Source organism: Acytostelium subglobosum (assembly GCF_000787575.1).
Source record: "Acytostelium subglobosum LB1 DNA, scaffold: scaffold2, whole genome shotgun sequence".
Lineage (NCBI taxonomy): Eukaryota > Evosea > Eumycetozoa > Acytosteliales > Acytosteliaceae > Acytostelium > Acytostelium subglobosum.
Window position 1 is genome coordinate 1,056,323 of NW_012236530.1, and position 26,471 is coordinate 1,082,793.

General features: G+C 45.5%; 6 protein-coding genes across 6 annotated transcripts; 1 reads left to right on the forward strand and 5 right to left on the reverse strand.

Annotated features, from left to right (window-relative positions):
* Positions 1-248: 248 nt before the first annotated feature.
* SAMD00019534_011920 (hypothetical protein) lies at positions 249-1,596 on the forward strand (the record flags this gene model as incomplete). The annotated part of the gene is made up of 2 exons (XM_012903159.1): positions 249-294; positions 362-1,596. 2 exons carry the CDS (start codon positions 249-251, stop codon positions 1,594-1,596), a joined length of 1,281 nt encoding a protein of 426 aa, XP_012758613.1.
* A 79-nt stretch (positions 1,597-1,675) lies between these two features.
* SAMD00019534_011930 (hypothetical protein) lies at positions 1,676-2,578 on the reverse strand (the record flags this gene model as incomplete). Its single annotated transcript, XM_012903160.1, has 2 exons — positions 1,676-1,788; positions 1,885-2,578. 2 exons carry the CDS (start codon positions 2,576-2,578, stop codon positions 1,676-1,678), a joined length of 807 nt encoding a protein of 268 aa, XP_012758614.1.
* Positions 2,579-5,353: 2,775 nt separating this feature from the next.
* SAMD00019534_011940 (hypothetical protein) lies at positions 5,354-7,782 on the reverse strand (the record flags this gene model as incomplete). The annotated part of the gene is made up of 4 exons (XM_012903161.1): positions 5,354-6,684; positions 6,749-7,255; positions 7,323-7,691; positions 7,773-7,782. The coding sequence occupies 4 exons, from the start codon at positions 7,780-7,782 to the stop codon at positions 5,354-5,356; spliced, it is 2,217 nt and encodes a 738-aa protein (XP_012758615.1).
* An 840-nt stretch (positions 7,783-8,622) lies between these two features.
* On the reverse strand, positions 8,623-18,603 carry SAMD00019534_011950 (hypothetical protein; the record flags this gene model as incomplete). Its single annotated transcript, XM_012903162.1, has 7 exons — positions 8,623-8,899; positions 8,978-9,132; positions 9,207-12,895; positions 12,969-17,069; positions 17,176-17,381; positions 17,446-18,353; positions 18,439-18,603. The coding sequence occupies 7 exons, from the start codon at positions 18,601-18,603 to the stop codon at positions 8,623-8,625; spliced, it is 9,501 nt and encodes a 3,166-aa protein (XP_012758616.1).
* Positions 18,604-20,538: 1,935 nt separating this feature from the next.
* Positions 20,539-22,327, reverse strand: SAMD00019534_011960 (hypothetical protein; the record flags this gene model as incomplete). Its single annotated transcript, XM_012903163.1, has 2 exons — positions 20,539-21,601; positions 21,693-22,327. The coding sequence occupies 2 exons, from the start codon at positions 22,325-22,327 to the stop codon at positions 20,539-20,541; spliced, it is 1,698 nt and encodes a 565-aa protein (XP_012758617.1).
* An 832-nt stretch (positions 22,328-23,159) lies between these two features.
* On the reverse strand, positions 23,160-26,034 carry SAMD00019534_011970 (hypothetical protein; the record flags this gene model as incomplete). The annotated part of the gene is made up of 9 exons (XM_012903164.1): positions 23,160-23,705; positions 23,768-23,968; positions 24,027-24,167; positions 24,234-24,251; positions 24,334-24,483; positions 24,569-24,809; positions 24,883-25,052; positions 25,141-25,835; positions 25,947-26,034. The coding sequence occupies 9 exons, from the start codon at positions 26,032-26,034 to the stop codon at positions 23,160-23,162; spliced, it is 2,250 nt and encodes a 749-aa protein (XP_012758618.1).
* Between the last annotated feature and the right edge of the window lie 437 nt (positions 26,035-26,471).

Here is a 26,471-nt window from a genome sequence, read left to right on the forward strand (position 1 = left end):
GTGACTTTGGTCTGGCACGTGAGGAGTCAGCACCTGGAATCATGTCAGAGTATGTAGAAACAAGATATTACCGTGCGCCAGAGATCATACTCGAATGGACTTTCTATTCCAAGGCTAGTGAGTGTTTAGTTGAGGACTGAGGAGAAGGGCAGGACATGGTCGGTGAGAGATAGAATTGGTGATTGTTGTCCCACTAACATATTCGATCAATCAATCAATCAGTTGATATATGGTCAATTGGATGTATAATGGCAGAGCTTATTGGAAGGAAACCATTATTCAAGGGCGATAACTGTAGGATATCTAATTGACTGAAAGATTGATTCCATGACTAACTGATCACACATACACACAATGATAGACGTTGATCAAGTCAGGAGAATCGTGAACATTCTTGGAATGCCTTGCCAAGAGGATATTGACCAAATTAACAATCAAAATGCAAGGGACTTCATCCGAAAGATTGTGCTGGAGAATGAGATTCCAAAGACATTCAAAGAGATGTTTCCCTATGTCTGTCCATTAGGCATTGACCTGTTGGAGAAGATGTTGAAATTCAATCCAAACAAGCGTATCACCGCTGAGCAAGCATTGGCCCATCCATACTTTGGGATGGCGGAATATGTGAATCAAGAACCAGTCTGCTCCAAACCGGTCCAGATGTTCTTTGAGAACTGGGTCCTCACCAAAGACATGGTGCTCAGCCTGTTAAAGAATGAGCTCACCTTCTACCAGCCCAGGGAGAAGGACATACCACTGGAGCATCCCGAAGGGGACATGTTTGAACAACTTCAACAGCAACAGATTGATATAGTTTCAAAGATAGATTCAAACTTGAGGCAATATCATTTATGCCAACAATGGAATTCTTTTCTGGACAAGATAAACAAACTCAAGCAACAACAAGAACAATTGGAACAACAACAACAACAATTGGATGTGTTGGATAACATTTCAAAAGATCTTGGTGAGCAATTAAGCGACTCATGTCAATTCAATCATTGTAATGGCATAACAAACAACGAAGAAGAACAGGTGGAGAACAACAATAATGTCAATGTCGGTGTCAATGTTGATGCCAGTGTTGATGTCAATGTCGATGTCAATGTCAATGTCAATGTCTATGACTATGTCAAAGATCATGGAAACAGCAGAAGTCATACCAATGATATTTTCAATGGCAAAGACAACGACAACAACAATAACTACTTATCCTCCTCCCCATCATCCCCATCAGCTCCATTATCTCCACCAATAACAAACACATCATCGTTATCATTAGCGATTCAATATGATGATAATACAAAGGATACAGACTCTGGAAGTGGAAGCGGAAAGTCCCCAGCTTCATCACCATCTCTAATTACTCTCTATAAAATGCAGCGACTTCAAAAACAACAACAACAACAACAACAACTACAACTACAACAACAACAACAACAACTCCAGCCAAATCAACAAAACCAATTCGAGAAAGTATTGGATGATGTCTTTGATTTGATTTATTTGTTGTTATCTCTAATTGCACAAGTAATAGGTTCCTTGTTAATAATAATAATGTCATTTATAATGGTATTACCACCTAAAGATAAGTAAATAAATAAATATTATATATCTAAATAATTAATTAATTTTATAATTGGTTTGGTTTTATATATTATATATATTTATCTATCTATCCCCTTGATGGTATTTCCTTCATGTGGATATCAACAAAGTCTGCCTTTGATTGCTTCTTCCTGAAGCTGATCTGGAGGAATCCCGGAAGATGACATTTGCCAGTCTCCTCTAAACATTGGGTTGGCGATGGAATATTAATGTTAGTGATCACGTTGTAGTTGTTTGGAATTGTTTGGAATTGCTCCAATGATTGAATAAACATACCTTTGTACTTGTGATAAGCAATGCTATGTGTAAAAGGTGGGAAACAGTCCATCCAAAGACTCTCGTATACTACTCTTTGTACATCCTCGAATAGGGAGGCATCGATTTCGTCGTCGAGACGAGCGCGCACAGCCTCGCGAGCATTGGCATCGATGTTCAACTCGAACTCACTGCCATTTTCCAGATACTTCTCAAAGATTGATCGCGCCAGTGTTTTCAGCTCCTCTTGTGAGTAGTATTTGCGTGGATTGGGTGAGTTTGGACGGCTGGACTTGAAGCATCCGCGGTCCTTCTTGTCTCCAGTGGCCGTGGTAGTGGTAGTTGTAGTTGTAGTTGTTGTAGTACTACTATTTGGTGATGGTGGTGATGATGATGATGATGATTGTGATTGATCCGGTGTGCTATTTGTTGATGATGTTGATGTCAAAGAGTTATTACTATTATTATTGTTGTTAATTGATGACGATGATGATGTAGCTGAAGTTGGTGGTGGATCGATTGATGTGGCGAATGCCAACAGTGGACCAGTGAGTCCAGTGTAGGGTGCGGGTGGGGCCACAGTCTTGAAAGTCTCAATCTCCAACCAGAATTGCAGGGTCTCACTGCAATAGATCGCCTTTAGATATTGAAGGAATAACTCACATCCGTACTCGTCTCTGAGCACCTCATTCATAACATCGTTTGGATATATCATTGTTGATTGATTGATTGATTGATTGATTATATATGTGTATATATATTATATATATGTTGGTAGTACAGTTGCGCAATATTGAGATAATTAATTATTAATAATAATTATTATGTATGGATACAGGTAATTGATTGATTGATTGATTGATTGAATGATTGATGTGGTAATGGTAATAATAATGTTGTTGTTGGTAGTACAGTTGGCGTTGAAGAAGCGTTGAATTGAGTTGAGTGGACACAGCTAAATGGAAACTGGAAAGGTCCGAACGGTTAGTATGCGTAGGAGTACATAGGTTTAATCAAAGGAAAAGGAGGACACTGGATGCCTAGAGGTAGGCGGAGCGTCGAGTGGCATTGCCGATGAATGGATGGATGGGTGGATAGTGGTATAGTTGTTATGGTTGTTATTGGCAAGGCAGAAGTGATACCAATACTAAGATGGAGGTGTGTGTTGTGTGTGTGTTGTGTGTGTGGTGGTGGGTTTGATTGATCAATCAGAAAGTGGGAGTGAGTGAGTGTGAGAGGCCTGGTAGCGGGGGTGATACGGAGGTGTTTGAAGCACATGATACACCCCTCATTCACGCTCGATATCACCAATATTGCCAACGACCAATCTGGATTCCAAGGCTACAAAAGAGTCTTTGCCCTCCAGACCGTCACATTCAAACAAACACAATGTATATACTGTATAAGGTTGTTTTGTTTGTTTGTTTGTTGTTGTTATTATATACCTTAGGGTTGTTGCTGTTGTTGTTGTTTGTTGGAAGTTGGATTGAAGATAGATAGTGATAAGTAATAATAATTGATTGAATAGTTTTGATTGATTGATTGGTGACCAAGTCTGGTTCTGTTTGGATCGATGCGATTCTGGATGGTTGTAGGTTTGGTAATAAAGATGATGGTCCAATAACAATAATAATAATAAAAAAAACAGACGATCATAGTGATGAGTGACCAGAGTCAACTCCTCGACCAGTGCGCAGTAACCCCGACGTCATCGCTCAATATTGCCCTATGTGTGTGTGTGAGTTGTTGACAATGAAAACATTGGAATGGATGGACTGGTATGTTTAAAACGGGGGTTGATCAATGTGTGTGAGTGTGAGCGATCTGATCATAGCCTGTTGGTGTGGGTGATCAAAACAGATGGACAAGGCCAAGTTGGCACATACTGTAGGTTGTCAACAGTATGTTGTCATAAACGGCCAAGTATTACCTGTCCATCACTTATTGTGTTGTATAACATGAGTGCAATCACAACAATAACGGTTGTTTTAAAAACATGATTTAGAGATGTGATGAGATGTGATGAGGTGAAATGCTGTTTGCTGATGTTGGTAAGTATGTGTGTGTTTGGAATGATCAATTACCTTCAGAACTCTTGATTGATTGCTTGCTTGCTTGTTTGGTCGGTTGGTTTGATTGATTGATGTAAGCGCGCGTTGTAGTATTATAATATATGTAATTGTGATGTTACAAAGTATTGTTGGTCGCTACTCTCAATGTATGTATGTATATTTATATAACTAAGTATGTAGTAATATGTAAATGATGTTATTGTATAATTGAGAGATGAAGAAGTGATCGAGTGAAGAGGTTGAGACGTTGGATGATTTGTAAATGGGGCATACACAACTGAATGAAGGTGTGTTATGTCACGACTTTGGTATCATTCTTTCATTCAATAAGTGACAACACGGTGAGATAGCTCACCAACAACATCAGAGTCTTTCACACACACACTCACGCTCAGTAACAAACACACGCAATCACAACCAAAAGGTGTGTGATGGATGGTGGGTGGATGGAGGGAGGTCTAAGGCAAACAAATGACTGGTGTGTGGGAGATTGGTCCTATTTTAACTGCCTGTTTAATAAAAAAGGTGGAGGAGCAATCGGCGTGCGGTTAAAGATAGAGTAGAAAAGCGTGGACAACCTAGAGTGGTATGATGTGCCTGTGTTGCTAGGTGCGGAGAAGGCTGTGGAAATGGAAGATTGGTCCTTGCAACATCTCACAAAAATAGACTCTATTTGTCAAAAAAAAACCAAAAAAAGTGATGAATGCGTGTCTTGGTGATGATTTGAGATCAACCCTTATTTTAGGGCGGGTGAGAGTGTGTATGAGGACCTGATCAACGGCGAATCACACGCGTTAATGATTTTTGGAATGGCTTGCCGACGGTCCAAAACCGAGAGGTTGGTCCTCCTCATTTGTTAGTTTCATTCCACTCATTCATACCTTTTTGATCGATTCGAAACAACAACAACAACAACTTATTCGTATTTTGGAACAACTTGGTTTGCAACAACATGGATATGGCAGCAGGATGGATGGAGCTACATCCTCCAGTCAGAGATCACTTTAGTATTAATAATAATGAATTCATTATTATCCGTCTGATTGGGCATGTTGTTAATATAACCTTATCTGAACGTTTGGATCAATCATAGGATCTCATTAATAATTAGATGGATTGTTTGTGGATTGATGATGGATTGATGGAACCTGGACAATCTGATGGATGGATGGATTGAATGTGGATGCATGGACGGACGGATTATTATTGGATCAATGTTGTTGAATGGAAATGGATGGTTTGACCATTATTGGGTTGAACTTATTCATGGTATGAATTAACAACCAATGTATGAATGCTTATGGATGATGTCTTTGTCGTTGTCGTGTTATGGATAAAGGTATACTGCACTAGTAATACTTTATTGATTGAATGGTTGATTGATTGGGGAATGGAAGATGAGCCACAACACACATCCATTAATAATACTGGATCTTGTCAGTGATGGGTGAGCGACATAGTGGACACAACTTTAGAACGTCTGAACAGTCGTGGCAGAGACATCTGTGCTTGCATGGAAGGAGAACAATGTTGATGGCACGGTCGGCACAGATTAGACATGTGGATGATTCTTCCTTCTCCTTTTGCAGTTGTAGCAGTTGTCGTTGCAGCAACTGTTGTTTGGCGGCACCAACCGATCTGAGACTGCGATGATGGAACTCCTCGAGATGTTCAAGATCGCTCATTGACAGTTTGTGTTCCAAGTCGTCGCCCAATATCTTCTCGACCGTTATGCCGCCAACACCACCATGGAATTGTTTGTTCATCAGCGCTTGTATATTGAGTTGATTTGATTGCAGCTGTTCGAGCTTGGCCCTCAGTTCCTCATTCTCGCGCTTGAGTGACTGCGACAATGATAACGAGGAGATGGAGGACATGTCGTCGATGAATGTGTGGTTGACAGAGATTGGTGGTTGTTGTTGCTGCTCAGCAGTGCTTTGGACGTCGGCATCATTGAAACTGTTGTTAAGTGACTTCCTTGGTTTGCTGGCGATCGTTGATGACTTGGAAGAGGTGAACTGCTGCAGCGACTGGATTAGACTGTCCTTCTCCTTGAGTGCGTTGTTCAGCTTGTTGACCGTGTCCAGTGCCTTGCTCTTCTGGTTCTGCTCCTTCTTGAGTGTGACCTCGAGTTTGAGCATCTCCTTCTCGAGCGACTCGTACTTGCTTTGCTCGACCACAATGCTCTGATTGGCGACCACATGCTTCTCCTTTGATTGCTGGAGCTCAGTGGACAACAATGTCTTTTGCTTCTGCTCCTGAACGAGCAGTGACAGTGCATTGGTGAGTTGTGATTCCAAGTACTTGGGATTATGTTTGTAGTCAACGATCGTGATGGTGTTTCCAGAGATTGAGTCATTACAATGAGAATGAGTATGAGTATGCTTGGCATGTGTTGGTTGCTCTGTTGAGGGTGTGGCGATGGCAGTGGCGGTGGCAGTGGATGATGGGGCAGGTGAGGGTGATGGTGGAAGTGATGGGGGAGCAGATGAAGTGATGAGAGTTGTTGCTGTAGTGGATGGTTGTTGTTGTTGTTGTTGTTGTGATGATGATTGAGATGATTGAACATGTGGAGCAGTATCCATCAGACATGTAAGGTCCAATGAACACATATCGCTGTACAGTACTCCAGATGAACAACCACCATATACAACCATCTCGCCACTATCCAACAGGTTGCTAGTATGATGGAATCGTGTGAACAATGTCAAGCCAGTGATTGATGGTTGTGGAAGCCAACACCATCTCTCTATATTTGATTGATTGATTGAATGAGTGAGTGATCGAGATGTGCGAGTGAACAAACAACATACCCATGTCTAATATATGTACATCATTTAGGAAGTTGGCTTCATTGCAGCCACCATGGACCACAAGGTATTTGTTGCCAACGGCATTGGCCGTGTGACCATTGCGAGGTGATGGACTGATGCCACCAGCATTGACCTTGCTCCATGAGTAGTCACGAAGATTGAATATATAAATGTCGTTGAATGATCGTTTGCCATCGTAGCCACCAAAGATGACTACGTTCTCAGTGCCCTTGACGTGGTTGGCCGTGTGTCCCGTTCTTCCACCTGGTCCACTGCCTCGCGTCGTTGGTTTGACCCAACGGATTGTGTCGTTCTGTGATCGAGGCAGCTCCAAAACATAGGGACTGCGTAGATACTTGCTTGAGTGACAGCCACCAAACAATACCAATCTATTGCAACTTGAGCCGCCACTTGTGGTGACGGCGCCAGGGACGAATGTACATGTGTGTCCAGCTCTAGCATCTGGTTCAACTTTATCAAAGTGGAATGTACTCCATGACATTGTATCTAAGGTAAGGGTAACAAGGTTAGTTTGATTGATTAGTTTGATTGATCAGCTGATCAAGACACATACTTAGATTGAGACAATATAGATCATTCAAGTACTTCTTGTTGTTACGTCCACCAAAGATCATGACCATTGTTGGATTGTTGTTGTTGTCTGATGTGTTGATGAGTGTGGCCGAGTGACCGTAGCGTGATGATGGTGCCTTTCCAAGTGTATGTAACTCGTTCCAAACACTTGTGTAGGGATCGTATGCACTGAGCGAGGAGTATAGTGACTCACCTTGTCCACCAAACACATATATCTTCCTTCCAGTTGATATACTAGCGTGTCCCCATCTCGCCTCAATCATATACAATCCACCACCGAGCTTTGCACCTGCTGAAAAGGTGATCCTATTCGCTCTCAGGGCCATCCTAGCTGTATCCTTATTTCCATCTTTGATTGATTGATTGAGTTGAGTTGTCATGTCAGGTAAGTGATCACATTGATCAAGTAATATGATTGAGTGTGACTTACTTTCAGTCATAATAATAGGTGAGTGAATCTATTGTTCAATCAATCTATGTATGTATGTATAACCTGTAATGATTGATTATTTGTCTGTCTCTATATCTATCTATCTTTGATTGAATAGTTGAATGAACTTTTGAGAGAGATGTAGTAATAGTAGTAGTAGTAACCTTAACTAGATAGAGGAGGTAGTTGACATTGACATTGACTACTACTGCTGATGCTGTTGTATGATCGCCGGTCTTGGACCATCCAACCAAGCATCAAGCAGTAGCAGGTCTTGATACCTGCACACCTTCCCATCCATCTTTATGGTTAATTATGTGTGTGTAAGTGTGTGTTTGAAATGAAGTGATTGTCTCAAAGTCTAAAAAGGGGGTGTGTCTGAAAGTATAAACACCTCTCTCACACAACAATCATTCATTCGGCACTCAATTGTTATCAAACAAACAATGAATGACTTAATGAATGAAAGTGTAAGGTAGTTGCACAGGGTCGTGTGTAGTAAATAAGATCTAAAGAGACAGTAAGGTCTTAACAATTTGCGACCACCTTCATACTCTGAGACTTATTAGTCGCGGCTAGATAATTTTGGATTAGGTTTGTTTGATTGATTGATTGATAGATTGTGTAGATTGGATGACCGTTGTGAGCGAGGCGAGGCAAGCCGAAGCGTGTCGATACAAGAATTGGTTGGTCTACACATACATAGGAAATGTTGGCCCTTGCCGTTCCACCTTGCTGATGTTCCAAAGAAGTTATGGACTTCCTGGACGCGCTCGCAAGGCAACATGGTATGTTTGAAATGTTGTTGTTGGATCTGATAGTTGTTTAAAGTTTATTACAAAAGGACTTATTATTGGGGAGAAGGAGGAGGAGGCTGTTGTTGTTGCTGAGTCGTTTGTTGAGATGTCTTGGCAATGGTTGAGGTGGAGGTGGAAGATGGTAATGAGGTGGATAGGATACTACTAATTGAACTTGAGACAACTGTGGAATTGTTGTTGTTACCAACTACTGAGGCAATGATTAGCAGTCTACCATCCTCAAGGCCAACCATCAGGTGTCTCTGGTCATTTGACATTGCCAATGAGTGAATGGCAGAATCAAAGCTGAGCTTATAAGCAAACTTCAGACTGATTGATTGATTGATTGATTGAGTTTGGTTAATACAATACATGGATGTAGTTGGCGAGTCCTGGTGTAACACTTACTTATACAATGTCCTGATTACAACTGTTCCTTTGTCACCTCCTGTGATCAAGTACTCAGAGTCCTTGCTTACAATCATACTGTTCAACTTGCCATGTGTCTCCACCGAACTCAATAGTTGTCCATTGATGCTGTACAGATATATCATCAGATCATCCTATGATTATGGTAAGGTTGTGTGAGTAACTGATTGAATGATCGGAATGATTCCAGGTTACATGGATGACATACCTGTGAGTAGATAACAATATGACCTTGATTGGATATTATACATTGATTGACTGATGATTGCTTGGGAAGACAGATTGATCGTACGTATTCTCCACGACCAAGATTGTGAATGATACATGTGCCATCCTTGGAGCCACTGAGACAAATGTCCAGCTCAACATTGAGGTCCACACAGGTGATCTCATCATCGTGTCCATAAAGGATGTGAGTGGGCACGTTGTCAAAGCGTGATGTTGAACTGCTTCCACGATGAGCAATCAGGTTCCACAGCATGAGTGTGGTGTCACGTGAGCCTGTGATCAGGGTCTGGCCCTCGTCCGACCACGCCACACACGTGACAATGTCCTTGTGCTTGACTACGCTCTGGATTGGCTTGGCGCTGTCTGTATGCGCCAGCTTGAAGCTGTTGTCCCAATGTCCACAGCTGATGGTGTAGCGGCCATCATTTGTGATGGCAAAGCACTTCTGATTGATGACCACATCGTTTGCAAATGGCAGGCCAATGCGTCGCTTGTTGTTTGAGGGAGGCTCAAGCTCCAGAGTGAATGGAGAGCGATCGTTAGGCGTGTTGGGGAACCACTTGTGGCTGGTGAGCACTCGGGATCGATTGATCGTGGTGACGCGATCCGTCACGCTCAGGTAGGACATGAAGTGCGTTGGCTCGGGTATCGAGATATACACCAACGGTCTGTTGGCAATGTTGATGCCAAAGAACTGCATGTTGTGTGGCGTGCGGAAGAGTGACAGCTGACCGTCCTGCAGTTGTTCGCGAGCCGGATGCGCCTTCTTTGCAAACAGCTGCGTGGGCGTCTGGCCAAAGTTGTTGATCTGGGATTCAGTCGCTCGTCTGGTGAACTCGTCTTCGATCAAGTCAATGTCGACGCTGCCCTCGTATGTGAGGTAGTAGAACACGTTGCATGCGTCGATGGCCTGGCGTCCACGTTGCTTGATTCCAAAGATCAGGTCGATCCACTCATGTAGGTGCAGCGAGACATACTCACTCTCGAGAGCCTCGCGATTGATGCGAACAAAGTCCTGGGCAGTGGCTGCCCACGGTGGCAACAGCACGTCGCCAATTACACGGCCGTCCTGTTTGGCACCAAAGCTGAAGTTGTTGTGATTGGTCAGGAACTCGGGCATGTAGAAGAACTCTGGTATGAGCTCCTTGACATCTGTGGTGCTGTTCAGTGAGTTGCGGTAGGCCAGCTCGATCGAGTCAAACATGCGGTCGGGGTGATCAAAGTTGCCGCCTTGGAGCTGCAAGAACAGTGTGGTGTAGGGTTCCATGCGAACCAGGTAGTGCAGCACGATGCCCGCGCTTGAGTAATGAGAGCCATAGTGGAACTTGGGGATGAGTGGGTCGTCGAACGAGCTGTAGCGCTCCTGGAAGATGCTCAGACGCTTGGGATTGAGCGCGCCAATCGGTCTGCTGAGGTCTCGGTACACCTCTGGGTTGGACAAGTCGATTGTCGCAGACTTGTAGTCGTTCAACACCCATGGGAATACGGGATACTGTGTGAGGTCGTTGTACGTGCGACCGGCAATTGTGTTGAGCAGCATCAAATAGTCAAAGTTGGACATCCTGCGCTGTTGCCATTCGCTCGTCGCCTTCTTGAGTGTGTCGGCAGGGTTGGGGGTTGGCGGCACGTCCTTGGCGTACGCTCTTCGCACCGAGTTCACCTTGCTGTACACCTTGTTCCTGTCCTTCTTCTTAAAGTTGAGGAAGAATGTCGTCTGATCCTGCATGAACACCTCGAGGGCGCTGCCTCGCAGCAAGTATCGTCTGAGCTGAATGTCCTTGATGTGCTCGCAGTTCCATGACTTGATCTTGGGCTCTGGATTGGGGCTTGATGTGGCCACCACTCCCGGAGCACCTTCATCAAACTCCTGAGTGAAGGTGATTCGCATCGATGTGATATCCAGACGACCCTTGTACACACTCTTTGGTGTGACGAGGTCGCATTGCGTGCTATAGACGATCTTCTCCTTGTTTGTGCTGGCTGCGGTGGAGCTGTTGAGCGCGGGACTGTTGGGCACCGAACTGAGAGTGGTGGACAGTGACACAATCGGGTCGTCAAGCAGGTTGTCATAGTCGCATAGCACGGCCCAGTCGTCGACAATGTCGTCCTTGTTGCTGGGCACCGGTTTGAGGCCCTTGAGGTTGGTTAGTGCCGTCGACTCTGTGCCACTGCCATCGCTCGAGTTATCGCGTGCCGCCGCCATCATGCTGACATCGTCCATGGTGCAGTTGGCGTGCTCGTCGAATGAGTAGTTCCTCTTGAGCTTGCGTCTCATTCGTGATTTGTTCTCGGTCTTGTCCATCTTCCAGTGTACAACCGACTCGGTCGTGCCCCAAGGACCGCGCTCATTGGTCAGAGAACGAAGGATGCGGCGCCAATGGGCGGCAGTCTCGTACACGGTCAGTTGGAGGCCGTTCAACAGGGCAATGCGTCTGTCGCGCTCGGGGAACAACAATGTCTTGTCGATGTTCTTGAGGTCGGCGTCAGCCTTCTTCTCTGCACCAGAGAAGATCTCAGCCTCGCGATCATCAATCAGCTGCAGGTTCTTGGCGCGCTTCTTCCTGCGCGACTCAATCTTGATTGAAAGTGCCTTGTCCTCGCCCACAATCTGGCCTGCCATGTCGTGAATGTGATCACAGAGCTGGGTCCAGCGCGGGTTGCTTGTGACCGTGGACCAGAAGTCATCTGAGCGCGTCGAGTCTGAAATCTCAGAGACCCAGCGGCCAATCTCACCTTCATACTCGGACTGCTGGCTCTGTGTCACCTTGGTCGCGCTGCCACTCACCTGTTTGTGCAGCAGGTGCGCTGTGAGTAGTGAGTGAAGCTTGCGCACTAGCTCCTTGATGGGCGCCACCAACATCTTTTGGTGCGCCACACTGTTGTTGTGCGTGGCAATCTGCATGGCACGGATCAGCTTGGACAACGCGTATGCGCAACGCAGGTTGGAGTCGTCCGACTTGGAGTGCAGGTCCTTCTCCATTACCGTGCGATACTTGAACAGACAGTTGTGCGTGACGTTGACGGGCTCGGCACGTCGGTAACACTCGCGGATCACCTCGAGGAACAGTCGATGGATGACACGCTGTTGGTGGCTCTGGTAGAGCTGTGGCTTGCCAGTCTGCAGGTTGTTACTGTCATTGCCCGAGGACTTTGGCAGAGTCAACATCTTGAGTGCCTCCACCATCTCGAGCACGTCTGTGGCCAGTTGATAATCAGTCCAGCGATCATTCTTCTCATGTGTCTTGCTGTAGATGCTGGCGGGGCCAGCGTCGGGGGGTGGTGCTGCCAGGATATCAGCCACAGACTTTGTCTCGAGGGCCATCAAGTCGACGATGGCGAATGAGCTGACCAGTGGGTTGAGGTCATCGAGTGGAGAGTAAAAGATGAACTCCTCAGTGAGCAGGAGCAAGTGGACCAAGTTCTCAGACAGCCGCTTGGAGCGATCGTGTAGGCTAGAGTCCTTGTCGCGTAGTGCTTCAGATCTGATTGAGCATGCGATACCATTGAGCAATGATCTAGTCAACATATGGTAGTCCAATACTCCACGCTCTGCATAAGGTCTGAGCGATGACAATATCAACTCCAACTTCTTGTATCCCTTCACATCATTCAATGCATGAATCGCCAATATCTTCATAATGTCCAATGTTAGCTCTGTTACATTGCCGTCTACGAGTGGAGATGGGGTGAGTGTTAGTGGACCATGGTCTAACGATCGATCGATCAAACAATGAGAACATACATTGTGGATTGTCCTTGATCTCAGTGTCGTTGAGCACAGCAAAGAGTAAGTCGGGCCATTTGTCGATTTGGAGGAAGGTGTTTCGATTGGCTGCACTGTGCCCAATCAATAGTTTGATGTTCTGGAGAATGAGGAGTAGCAGTTGGACGGACTCTGCCACAGGCAGTAGCTTGAGAATACAACTCATTACCTCTGGGAATACAATGTCTGTGATAGACTCCACCATCAGATTCTCCAACTTGATCACATTGAGATTGAATCCAATGTCTCCATTGTCTGAGCCCAGTGCAAACGCTAGAAGGTGACCATATGTGAACTCGGTGAGTGGGAACATGTGGAGGGATCGGGCTATGATCACCGAGTCCTGGAAGATGGACTTGGCCTTGCGCTTCAACGTCTTGTTGGGTGAGGCACTGCCAATCATTGGCATCAGACTGATGCCTGAGCCTAGACCGCCGCCACCTCCACCAAAGGCGCCGCCACTACTGACCGGCTGCATAGGTATAAGGTGCAACTTGGCGATGAGTTGGAGCGCAGCCACACGGACAGACTCATCCTTGCGAGACAAGAGTGTGAGGAAGATGTCTGTGCTGCCCAATCGATCCATCTCGTCAAAGAATGGCTGGTACTTGTTGGCCTTGGCGATCAGATCAAAGATGAATGCCAGTGTGTCGACAGCCTGACCCACGTCCAATGTGTAAACGGCGAAGCGCAGGATGGTGGCCACCTCGGCGGGCGTAGGGTTGCGCACCAGTAGGTGCACAATGTCAAAGATCAAGTATCTGAGCTCAGACATCTCTTGTGGCGATGGCCGCTTGTCCTTGGTGTTGAGCACTTTGCTCGTCTCGTGGAACTCGCTCCAATAGAAGTTGGCAATGAGGTCGATCATGGCCTGCACTGTGAATATCTCCTCGAGTTGATCGATCTTATCAATGAGTATCTGCTTGAGCATCACAAGCAGACTCTTCTGCACCTCGACCTTGGTCTTGATCCACAGCCTAAAGTCCAGCAACAGGCGGTACACCTCCTCAACGAGGCTGGGCTCAGAGATCTGGTTGCCCATGTCAACAAAGATGGTGAGTACTCCAGTGGTGATGTACTCGGGTGGCAGCATCTGGAGGAGGTACGCCAGCACGGGCATACCGTTGCAGCGCAACATCTCCTCCTGGTTGGCCTCGCTGCCGCGCAACATGTCGCGGAACAGTCCCAGTATCTGAATGATCAGCTTGTTGGCTGTGTCGGTGGCGTTCTCTGGCTGCTGCTGAAGCAACTGTTGGTTCATCTGTGGCAGCAGTGGGAACAACACCTTGATGCCGCCAAGACAATAGATGATGTCCTTGATGTCACGTGACACGCATGGGTGCACGGAGTGAAGTGTGCCGTCAAAGTGGCGATCGGCTCCAATGTTTGGCGTCGTGTCCAGACATTGATCGCCCTCGATAGCGCGACAATTGTAGCTGAGGAACAGCCGACTGGTCAGTGATTGATCGACTGTGTGTGCGTGGCTACTCTTGCCACTACCGCCACTTGATGCCAAACCCTCAATGTCCTGTAGAGTGGCGCTAAAGTTTGGTCCTAGCGAGAACATTGTTTGAATCTGAGATGGCGACAATGTTTCGTCAAAGATGTTTAGCGCGCCCAACTGGCCGTAGAGTGGGTTGCTACGCGCCACAGCCTCATTGTTGTCCAATCGCACGTTGTTGCCAATCCTGCAGTTGCTGATCGAGCCGCTCAAGAGGTTGGCCGTGAGCTTGATTGTGGCCTTTGATCGCAGCTGTCCGTCAATATACACGCGTATCTCGCTGCTGAACAAGTTGGTCATGTAGACGATGCTGATGAAGTACCACTTGCCCTCTTCCAGGGAGGGCGGGTTGGTCAGCACGGGCTTGGGAGGGGTGCCTGGTGTCACCATCTGTATCTGGAGCTGTTGGTAGATGAACAACGCCTCGACGCCGCTTCCCGTATCGCTGAGCAGACTTATCAGTCGCGGCTTGTACTCTGGCGCGCCAGTCGGATCGACAAAGGACTCGACACGTAGCCAAGTGCAGAACGTAAAGCCCTTGGTGAAGGGCCACTTCTCGAATGTAGGCAGACTGATGAATGAAGACTTGCCATCAAAGTCAAAGTATACTTGTGGGCCAGGATTGCGTGACACTGCAATGTTCTGCAGGGTAGACAGTAGGACTGAGGTGGTGGACAGGCGTCGTCCGCCCGTGCCATCACTCTTGAGCAGGCGGAACAGCTTCTTGAGCTCACGCACATTGACACTGTGCAGACCAAGTGTTTGGACGAGGTGCAGGATCTTGGAGGTGATGTCCATGGGGGGCTGCTGCGCTGACCCGCTAATGGCATCGATCGCACACAGCAGATGGTATATCAGATGGCAGTTGCAGCATATCAGTTGGTTAGTCGTGCACTTTTGGACGATGTGTGTGATTGTGTCGAGTGCATGGCGCTGTAGGTCCAGTGGGAAGTGATGTAGCAGGTGGATGATGAGCAACAGCGCATCGATGTTATGGATGAAGTAGTTCTCCTCACGATCAAACTCATTGTCGACGACCATGTCCAGCAGGATGTTGAGTGTGATCGATGAGATCACCGGCTCAGACTTGAGTATGATGTTCTTGAGCGAATCGTATCCAATTCTTTTGATAAAGTGTCGCTTGATCTTGGCACTCTTGGCCATCATCATGACAATCGTGCGCAGCACCGAGTGTGAGAGCGTGGTCAGGTTGGCCATTGAGTTGGGCGTGTCGCTGGCGGTGGCGCCCACGTTCACAAGGTTGGCAACCTTGGCAAACATGTGGAACTTCTTGAACTGGTACTGCTTCTTGGGGTTGCCCTTGATCACCTGGCGGATGATGTCCAGCAGCGACAACTTGACCTCCATCGAGTACTCGGGCGACAGCTTGTTCTTGGTGTTTGGCACGATACTACCATCATCCTTGAAGTTGGACAGCTGATTGGCGAATGTCGTGTAGATCTCGTTGAGGTCATGCTCGCCCTCGGGACTCAGCTTCATGAGGAAGAGTATGAGCGTGAGTGCATACTGTTTCAGCTCGGGATGTTGCAGGATGTTGAACAATGTTGTGATGAGTGTGCGGTCCACCAATGCCTGATGCGACATCTCCTCATTCACGATGAGTTGGCCCAGATAGCTCAGCACCATGTTGCGTGCACGCATGGCCAGTTGTTGCTGCGACTCTGTTTCGCTGTCGACAGCCTTGTCCAGTAGCTGCTGGACAAAGTTGGCCAATTGCTCAAAGATACCTTGTGAAAGCAGGGCCTTGATTGTCTTGGGATTGCGCTTGGTGATGTTGATCAACATCTGGCATGCATCCACTATGATTGCCGGTTGACTGGCATGTGCCTTGAGTAGATCCAAGATCGCGCCAATCTCTTCACAATTGTCGCGCTGGTCCAATGTCGCCAAGAATTGAACAGTGTTCATTGTGTCAGTCCTAAGTCCATCGCTAAGGTATTGTCTTCGTTGAGCCTGTACACTGGTGTTGTTGTTGTTGTCATTATTGTTGTCATTGCTGCAGGGATAGAAGTGATTGGATGTGAGCAGTAGCTTGTAGATGAGATGCTTTCTCAACACCTCCAATGTGTCGCTGTGCTCGTTGACGATGCTGCAGAGGTACTCCAGGATGGACAGTTGCAGCTCTAAGTTGTCACTTCTGGTCTTGGCCTTGAACAAGCTCACCAGTAGTATCTTGATCAATTGGGTATTTACATGTTTCTTGTTGGTCATCGAGTTGATGTCCTCAAGCGTGTTGTTGCCAAGGCTTGAGAGGAGGGAGGGGCTTGACCCGCCCAGTCCAGAGCCCAAACTGTTGGACAACAGCATGGGTGATGTTGATGCTCCCACCAAGACGATCGTATCGCCTGACGATGGGGTCGTGCTGGAAAGTGAGCTTGGGAGTGATGATTGTTGAAGTGATGTCGATGTTGATATCTCTTTGTTGGCACCATGTGGGGATGTTGGTATGACCAGGGGAATTGAGGAGAACGTGAGCTTGTGCAGCACGTCAAACAGCTGCACCAGTTGAGGTATCCTATTGCGCTTGAGTGGTGTTGGTGTGCGCACGGCATCAGACTCTGATGAGTATGTCGTATATTTCAAACTGTTGAGTATCTTGTTTAGATTGTCMAAATGGTGCTGATGATGATAATGACTTGGATAGCATCGCCGCTCCCAAGTTACTGTTGTTGTTGTTGTTGTTGTTGGATTGTTGTTGCGATGTGGCTGCGGTGGCGGCTGCGGTGTTGTTTGCTTGTTTCTGTACCATCTCATCTGTACATCCATGTGACTCTGCCTGGAAACATTCCACCGTCCACAATATAAACTGTTTGATCACTTTGAATCCCTTTAGATTGATGAACCATCTTGCATTCTCTACATTATTGTCACTGTGATTGATTGATTGAGTGAGTGAGTGATTTGAATGGTTCCATGAATGACGATGATATTTACATTAACTCTCTGATTGCTCGAAGCATGTGCAGTTGGAATTGGAACTCGGTGTTGAAACTTTGAAGCTCGGTTGAGTGCCTGTTGCCGCCACGTTGTCCGCCACAGATGCCACCGAGCAGGATCTTCATCTCAGCGCCAGACTCCTTTAATTTACAATGTTGCTTGTTGCTTGAGAATACTAGACAGCCAAGTGCATCCACCAGTAGGTATCGGAAGTTGGCCGAACCGCTGTCGGACGCGCATACTGCGCCCAAGTTCTCGTTGTAGAACTGGATGCAGTCGAGCAGGATGCCGACGACGCCCAGCTTGTAGAGCTGGAGCAGTGAGTAGATGTTTGGCGAGGATGGTGCGCCCAACACGTCGTCGTTGCTGCTGGCCAGTGTGGTGAGATCGAAGCTGTGTCGGATGGAGCGCAGCCAGCCTGCGCGATCATGTGAGAAGTTGGACACAAAGTTGCAAAAGTGGCCGAGAAGCAGGCGAAGGTATGGCCACCACTTGCGGAAGGTGCCGCCTGCGACCGTGTCCTTGATGGACGAGAGCTTGAGGGTGGCCAGTCGCGCGGCCTGGAATGGGTGTGTGAGCGCGTTCTCCTGCAGCAGCAGGGCGTTGTTGAGTTGTGATCGCGACAATATGTTGATGAGCGCCATCAGGTAGATGCCGTCGGTGGGCATGGGTGTGGAGTCGTCAGTCAGTGCCACTGAGAGGCTCATCACGAACGTGCACAATTGTGACGAGACGAATTGAAGTGATTGAATATCCAATATCGGTGTGGACTTGATCTTCAACGCCATTGTCTTCATCTCAAAGCTATTTGCATTCATCTCTATATTCCATATATCGTACTGTGGATGGAAGTGGCTGACCACTCTCTTCAAGTGTTGTTCAGATGTTTGTTGTTGTTGAGGTGACTATCCGGATGCATGGTCAGTCAGTATGATATCATTCGAATGATTGATTGATTGATTGATCGATCATATGATATTATTATTATACCTTTGGTGAGTCGAGTGATGCTCTGAACAATCTCCAGAGGTCATCTGCTTTGGAGGGACCTGCTGAGGATCGCCAATTTGTCTCATCATGCAAGTCTGCTGCCTGTTGATTATCATCTACGCCTGTGCCACCAGTCTTTATCCTGGCTGCTCCAAACTTGATCATATTTTGTTTGATTGTTTGATTGATTGATTGTATGATTTAATCTTGAGATTGAATAATCTTATGATCAATTGTTATAAGTGATATCAATTTGAACAAATATATTATATATATATATATATAAATAAATAATAAATAAATAAATAAGAGAGATAGATTGAAGTGTTGAGAGATGAGTGCTGACTTCATGTTGTATCAATCAGGCCTAAGGTGTGGAGACACCAAAGCTCAAGATTCATGTGAGAGGGTGGTGGTCAACACACTTTTTGACGCCGATTGAAGGACCTATTGTTTTTCTTTTTCAGGTCCAGGACCACTTTTGACACACCTTTTAAAAAAAACAATTAAAACACCACATCTTGATCGACTCGTGGATGTAGTCGATGGTGGCAGCATCCATCGGGTCCTTGCGCTCGATGAACGACTAAATCATAACAAGTTAATATTATTATCATTCATGTTCACCTTCATTAATATTTATACATATAATATATTTAATGCTAAATGTATACATTGATCGATCTAGACTCCCATCTCATCAGGCAGCCATATCACAGCGCAATGAGAATCGTAAGTCTATTTATATTATTGAACGTACGAACATCATCACATGTGTAGGACCATCGCAACATCAACAACAACAAGTAGGGATAACCTCCCTTACTTTACCGGTTCTAAAAGCCCGAATACAAAGCGCTTTCTCCTCGCCGCCTGGGTAATGATGAGATGGTTTGTATTCCATTCTAAATGGAAACAGGCTGACAAGTAATTTGCTCAAACATACCATTTGTATTCGGCCATTTAGACCCGGTAAAGTAAGGGAGGGTTCAATTATTAATTATTATTATTAGATTGATTCACTTTATCATTCATACTTCTATCTATCTATCTATATATATATATATATTACATTAATCATGCTCAATAAAGAAACACAAGAACAAGTAGATGCCATCATGAACAATAAAGAGCCCAGACTACCCTCTTGCTGCCCTAACCAAACACTTCAACAAGTAGGGATGTCCACTTTTTGGAAGACTGGAGCGGACATCACTCAGAACCCAATCACACTTACATCTTGTGAGTTTGTCAGTACAAAGAGATTGATGGTCAGACAGTCATACAAGGATCTGCTCTCTATCATTCTCACTCATCTCGGCAATCAACCAGGATCACATTTCCCCAACCCTCGCATCTTTATAAGTGGAAGTCCAGGAATGGGTAAATCATTCTTTGGCATCTATCTACTCCTACATTGTAGACACATCAAACACTCTGTCATTTATCACTCATGGCAAGAACCCAACATGGTGCATTACTTTACATTTGATGTGAAAGGAGAGCCCATTGCTTATAGATATCCTTTAGACCATCTCAGCTCTCTGATCCCTAGAGGTCAAGACATTGACTACAACCTCTGGTACATCACAGATGGAACTCCACCAATCAACCTAATCGCCAAATGTGCCAACATCCTCATATCCTCCCCAAATGAATCCATTACAAATGATTTCCTCAAGATATCACCTCGACCAATCACTCTTTATATGCCTTTGTGGACACTTAACGAGTTACTTGATGCCAAGGACATACATTCAATCAAAGAGAATGATATCATAGACTCATTCGATATTGTGGGAGGGAATGCTAGGTTAGTACTTGACTCGACAATGACACAAGATTACCGCACTTCCATAATCCACAAAGCCATTAGTTCAACAGACTTTGAAGCCTGTAGGAGAGCTATCGGATCTCAAATTGAAGGAGACAAAGAAACATCACTGATTATTCACATGGATGTTAATGAGACTTATACTCATTTTAGTTTTGAGTTTGCTTCCAAATGGGTTACCAACCAAGTTCTCCTTTACAATCTTCTCCAAACTACTTCAATCCCTCAGATACGACAAATATAAAAGGAAAGTACAAAAACAATACTTAATAATTTTGTTGTTGAATTAATACCATGAGGACTGACATTGATAAGAGGAACAGGATGATCAATGGACTCATGTGTTGTTGGAGTGACAAGGACATGCTGATATCATTTCCACCTCTACCTGGAAGGCAGAGCCTCTCATTTGGACATTGTACAACTAGTCCACTGGCATTGACCATCTGTCCCATTGGACATCCATACCATCTGGCTTGGTATTGGAACTCAATCACACCATTGTTGCATCTTTGTGGTCGACATGCTGGTGTGTTGACACTCGCACTTCCATTGCTGTTGCTCAGGAAACAGGCAGAGTTGGGGCCAAATGTCTCGCCGTCCTGGCTTGGCTTGCGACTGGTGTCGAAGCAGAAGTAGCCTGCAGCAGCGCCCTCTGCAGAGTTGAACAGACAATAATCAAAGATGTAGCCATTGAAGCTGCCAACGGTGGGCTTGGAGAAGTGCTGAACAGAGGGGTCGAGCACTCCATTGTACTCGATGATAGCCGAGATACCAACTGCTGCACGGGTAGCCGAACATGAGATGTTGTATGAACCAAGCTGTGGGTTGGAAGGCTGCCAGTATCCAGTGTAGTTCCATGTTTGGGCAGAGCATGGCTTCATGGCAAAGTCACATCCCTTGTCCAGACCAAAGAGGTAGCGACTGATGCCAGTGGCGTTGTATACAGTGTACCAACCAGAGTCCACCAACAATGAGATGGTCATGTTGGTGAGTGGCGCCACAGTCTGGGCGTAGCCAAGCATCAACTCCTCTCCAATACGCGAGGCCTTCCAATGGCTGCCAGCAGTGAATCCCGATGCACCAAGGTTCTCCAACTCACCACCTGGCAAAGTATCACAACCAGTGTGTTGGCGAGCGAATGCCCTCACGGCTGGAGTTGACAAGAATGCTCTCTTGGTGCTGTAGGCTTGACCGGATGGTGATGTACCATCAGTGGTAACCTGAACCTGGGTGGTGTTATACACCTGACCAGTTGTCCTGTCAACGAATCGGCTGTACATGTAGGCCGAGAAACCAAGTGCATGAGTGGCCTCATGGAGTGCAACCCTATTAAATAATGTGTTTGATGGATTCAAAGTTAGTAACTGATCATGAGTGTTTGGAATAGCTCCAGTTTGATTGAGTTAAGTATACTTACTGGAACAGATAATTCCAGTTAGCTTGATGAGTTTGAAGGTAGGTGGCGTTGGCAAAGAGTGAGAACCAACTGGGTGCAAAGTTGATCAGACCAAGGTATGGGGAGTATGGACTGGATCCACGGATTCCACAGGCAGTGGAGTAGGCAATGGTGTTTGGGCTGCTGGTGGGATGAGAAGTGACGTACATCATATAGTCACCAGTGAATCCCCTAACATCCATTGAGTAGCCTTCACCGGAACACGTACCCTTGAAAGTGATGTTGGTGTACTCTGTTGAATTGACCTCCAGGATTGATCCATAGGTGGTGGAGATATGTGGCAACAATGTATTCTCAATCAGTGTTGCCAACTCTGGTGTGAGTACATCACGTGCGGTACATTGGTAGTTGCCAATCATTTGGCCAACTGAGTAACATGTATTGGGCTCAGGGGATCTCAAGAAGGTCGTGTTGAATATAATCCTGATTGGATGTCTGGTAACTGGGTTGTTGTTGGCTTTGAGGTTGGTGTTGGAAGCAGCACGGCTATACTCTGTGGCTGGGGCTGGATGATGGGGTTGTAGGTAAGCCAGATGTTGGGACACCTTGTCATGGATACAATTATGATTGAATGATGGATTGAACTTTTCCAACATCTCCTCATCACCACCGATCAACTTCCTCAAAGATGATTGATAATCTTGGAGGTATTGTTTGGCGTGATCCAAAGTTGAATAAACAGTATGATGTTGTGGATAATGTTCATGATCGATTGATGTGGCGTATCCAATTACAGCAAGACAACATAATATTAATATAATAATTTTAAAAGACATTATTATTATTTTTTACAAAATATTTGATTGATTGATTAGTGAATGATGATTGATTGATTGAGTGTAAATGATTACAAACAAGTATATACGTACAGACACATACAACACAAACATGGGTAAAGACTCGTCAAAGGTAGATGTTGACAACAACTTATTATTGTGTCAAGGGATACCCATCAAAAGAATGATTATCACGATCACGCGACAAGATGACCTTGGGTCCAGATGACAACAACATTTGAAAAACATACCTTTTGTCAAAACACAAGATTTGGATGGCATCTGATGAGTGCTAGACATATGTCCCGGGTGGGCAACCTGCCCAACATGAGGAGATGACGATTGACTGGCTCCGACATCGTGCGAACCCACCTTCTCGAGAAGCCGGCTTGATGGATGAAGTAGACCCGAGAATTCACAACATATCGTCATTCATTCATTCATTCATGGCTGGATTGATTGATTGATAGAATGAACTTGGGATATTGAGCCATCTGAAGAGGAAGAGTGAACCCAATCTGATTAGAAGATGGTATGGCGCTACGCCACCAGTTACCCAGAGGTAGTAGCATAGTAGTAGTAATGGTATACCATCGCAAGTAGGGTAAGGAGGTTGTTTGTTGGTTGCTCGTTCGTTGTGGTTGGTTTGTTATTAATTTGTACATCTAAAGTTATCATATACGGCTACAGAGATTGAGTTGTTGTTGTTGTTCTTGTTGGATGAGGATGAGGATGGAATGGTGAAGCTGCCACTGATCGACAGTGATGGAGGAGGTGGAGAATATGATGGAGTGAAATATTTGTTGATGAGTGATCGGATGTCTTCGTAGTGATTGGCTATTGTCTTGTCAAGGTCGTCCAGCGTGATCTCCCTGAAGCCACAAATGATGGAGTAGCGGAGATCATCGCGTGACTTTGCAATGTCGGGACTCTGCTGGCCAATCTCGATGCACCGGATCAGACGGTCGACGCCAAAGATCGAGGGCTCCAAGCGGTCGCATCTCGTCTTGACCTTGTGCATCAGATTGACCGTGCTCTGTCTGTGTCCCTTCAAGATGGACAAATGCAATGCTGTGTTATTATCACAGTCGATCAGGGCTGGATTGGAGCCCTTCTCAAACAACAAGTCAACGATCTGATGTGAAAAGTATGTCTGTGATGGCTTGCCAAATCTTGTCATGCCCAACCAATCCTGGTTCTATAATGTCGTGTCCAAAGAGTTAGCGTCGTCCTTTGATTGATTGATTGATTGATACATACTCGTAATACACAGCGATGTAATGCAGTTCGTTTCTTGTCGTCCACCCTATCAATGTCAATATTCTTACATTCCAGCAGTTCCTTGACGATGGGATACATGCAATTGTGTGCAGCAATGTGCAACGATGCGTCACCGCACGTGCCATCAAGCTTTGACAATGGTGTAGCCGCAATCGTGCAGTTAACGTCCACTTTCTTGTGCTGGATAAGATGTAAGTAAGTACAAGTGCATGCAGCGTCACGAAAGAAAACAACATACCTTTAGCAACAGCTTTACCATCGCCAGATTGTTCTCCTTTGATGCAATGTGAAGTGGATATAGACCACGGTTCTGGCATATTGTTACGTCTGCGCCATGCTTGAGCAATAGCTCCACCATCTTGACCGAGTCGGACTGATGCTGTTTGACAGCAATGTGTAATGGAGAACGTCCTCTGTTATCCAATATGTTCACTCTAGCGCATACCTTATCCGAAAGCAAATACTAGAATATGATTGATTGATTGGGATTAGCCAGTGGTCGAGGACATGTCCCAAGGTGGCTGGCAAGGAGGTGATATACATACTGAAACAACTTGATATCTCATATCGGTGTTGGGTTCGCCGTGAATGAAGCACAGGGAGTAGTGAAGAGGAGTCTTGCCATTCTTTGGGTTCATGTGATTTACATTGGCTCCAAGTGATATCAATGTCTCAATCATGTCTCTAAAGCACCACTGATCATTGGTTGATTGATTGATTGATTGAGTGAGTATACTTAGGAGCGAGTGGTGGGAGAGAGTGATCAGGTGCAAGACATACCTTGGAAGCGATGTGAAGTAGAAGCATATCGTTTAGGGTCCGACCTTGACGCTCCTTGGGACATTCAATCATGCGAAGAAGGTACTCTCGTTTACATTGTGCCTTCTTCTCATAAACATTGTACATGTCATTATAAGGTCGCTTCAAGAACTTCTTCTTCTCTTTAATCAACGCAGAGATGGTCGGGTATATCTTGCCCATCTCATCATTGAGAAATACTCCAACAAATGGTCCAAGGTTGCTGCAAGGAAGGGATGGGTTAGTGAGTGAACAAACCATGTCGCGCCATGTCAAGGCCTCGAGGGAGAACATACTATAACAAAAGGTGTTGAGGTCGTTTGCTATGCACATTGTATGATATGACGAGATTGTTTGCTTTGGAACTCTTGCGGATCAGGAATGTACCCTTTGCCATCGTCTGTAATGTAGCAGTCGCTTCATCTCTCGATAATGAATAGTTGTACCATCCTGCACACTTGACATACTATTGATTGATTGGATTGAATGAAGGGAGTGAGTGATTGATCGAATGGAATGAATGGTGAATCATTCTTGTTGCATTTTGGACATACCTCTGTTGCCCAATGACGATAGAAGTCCTTCCAAGATGAATTGGCATTCTTCTTGAGCTTCTCCTCACAGATGTTGGTCATCCATGACCATTGCGAGAAGCACTTCTCCTCCCATAGTGTATCGAGTGAGCATAGTGCTGACCAATGTCTACAGACACTGGAGGTGTGTCGCAGGTCAAACGGTGAGAGGAATCTAAAGATGTGAATGATGATCTCACATGCCAGATCAAACAGTTGCAGACAACATGGATTGGAATTGCTGTTGTTGTGGAGGCCATCAGAGAATGAGTTGTCACCCATGGCTACATTGGTGGGCACGTAGTCAAACTGAGAGAGTTGATGTTGTTGCATGTTGCCATACTGCTTGATGCTGTCCAACTCGCCGTCGTCAAAGATGCTGCTGTCGATGCTACTGCTGCTCTGGCTCATGGTTGAGCGACTTGTACTGGAGAGCAACAGCGAGCCACTGCTGCAGCTGAGTTGTAGCATGGCACCACCATTGCTCAATTGATTGATCGATGTCGTTGGCACTGAAGAGTCGCTCTTGCGTACCACCAATGCCGATGATATTGCTGTCAGCTGAGGCGATGATAATGATGATGGTGGTGTTGATGAGGCTGATGGTGGGGATGTTGGTAACGATGATGATGTTGGTGATGCTGATGGTGATGTTGGTGTTGTTAATGATTGATCCACTGTAGGTATAATAATTGATGATGATGTTCCATGTTCTTTAAATTGATTGATATTTGGTGTCTTGTCTTCTATTGTTGTTAATGTTGATGGTGTTGTCGTTGTCGTCGTACTATCGCTGCTATTATAATTATAGTTGCTTGTGGTGGTATACACATTGAACCATCCTCCAAACACAACGTCCTGTCTTGTCTCTTTCATGTTGTGTTTTCCAAAGTATGTTCCTCTTGTGTATATAATTATAATAATAATAATAATAATAATAATAATAATATAGAAGTCTATAGATGATGATGATGTGTCACAGTCTCAGTCAGACTGGCACTTGGATTGTGGGATCGTGTAGTCGCCGTTGTGGATGTCCTCTTCTCGATCGCGCTCTATCGGCAACAACCCTCTAGGTTATATCTTCTTTGTGTCTTTCTGATTCTGACGCTATTGCATCTATATATGATTATATTATATTATATTATATTATATATTATATATTTGTTATCTGTAATAAATAATATCGCGATTATAACGCCTACTGCTGGTGCTGAATGTGTGTCTATCTATCTATCTGTCAATGTTCATGTATTTGTTTGCTGTTGTTGTTGGTCTTCTAATCCTTCTTCGATTGCTAAATCCAGTCGACT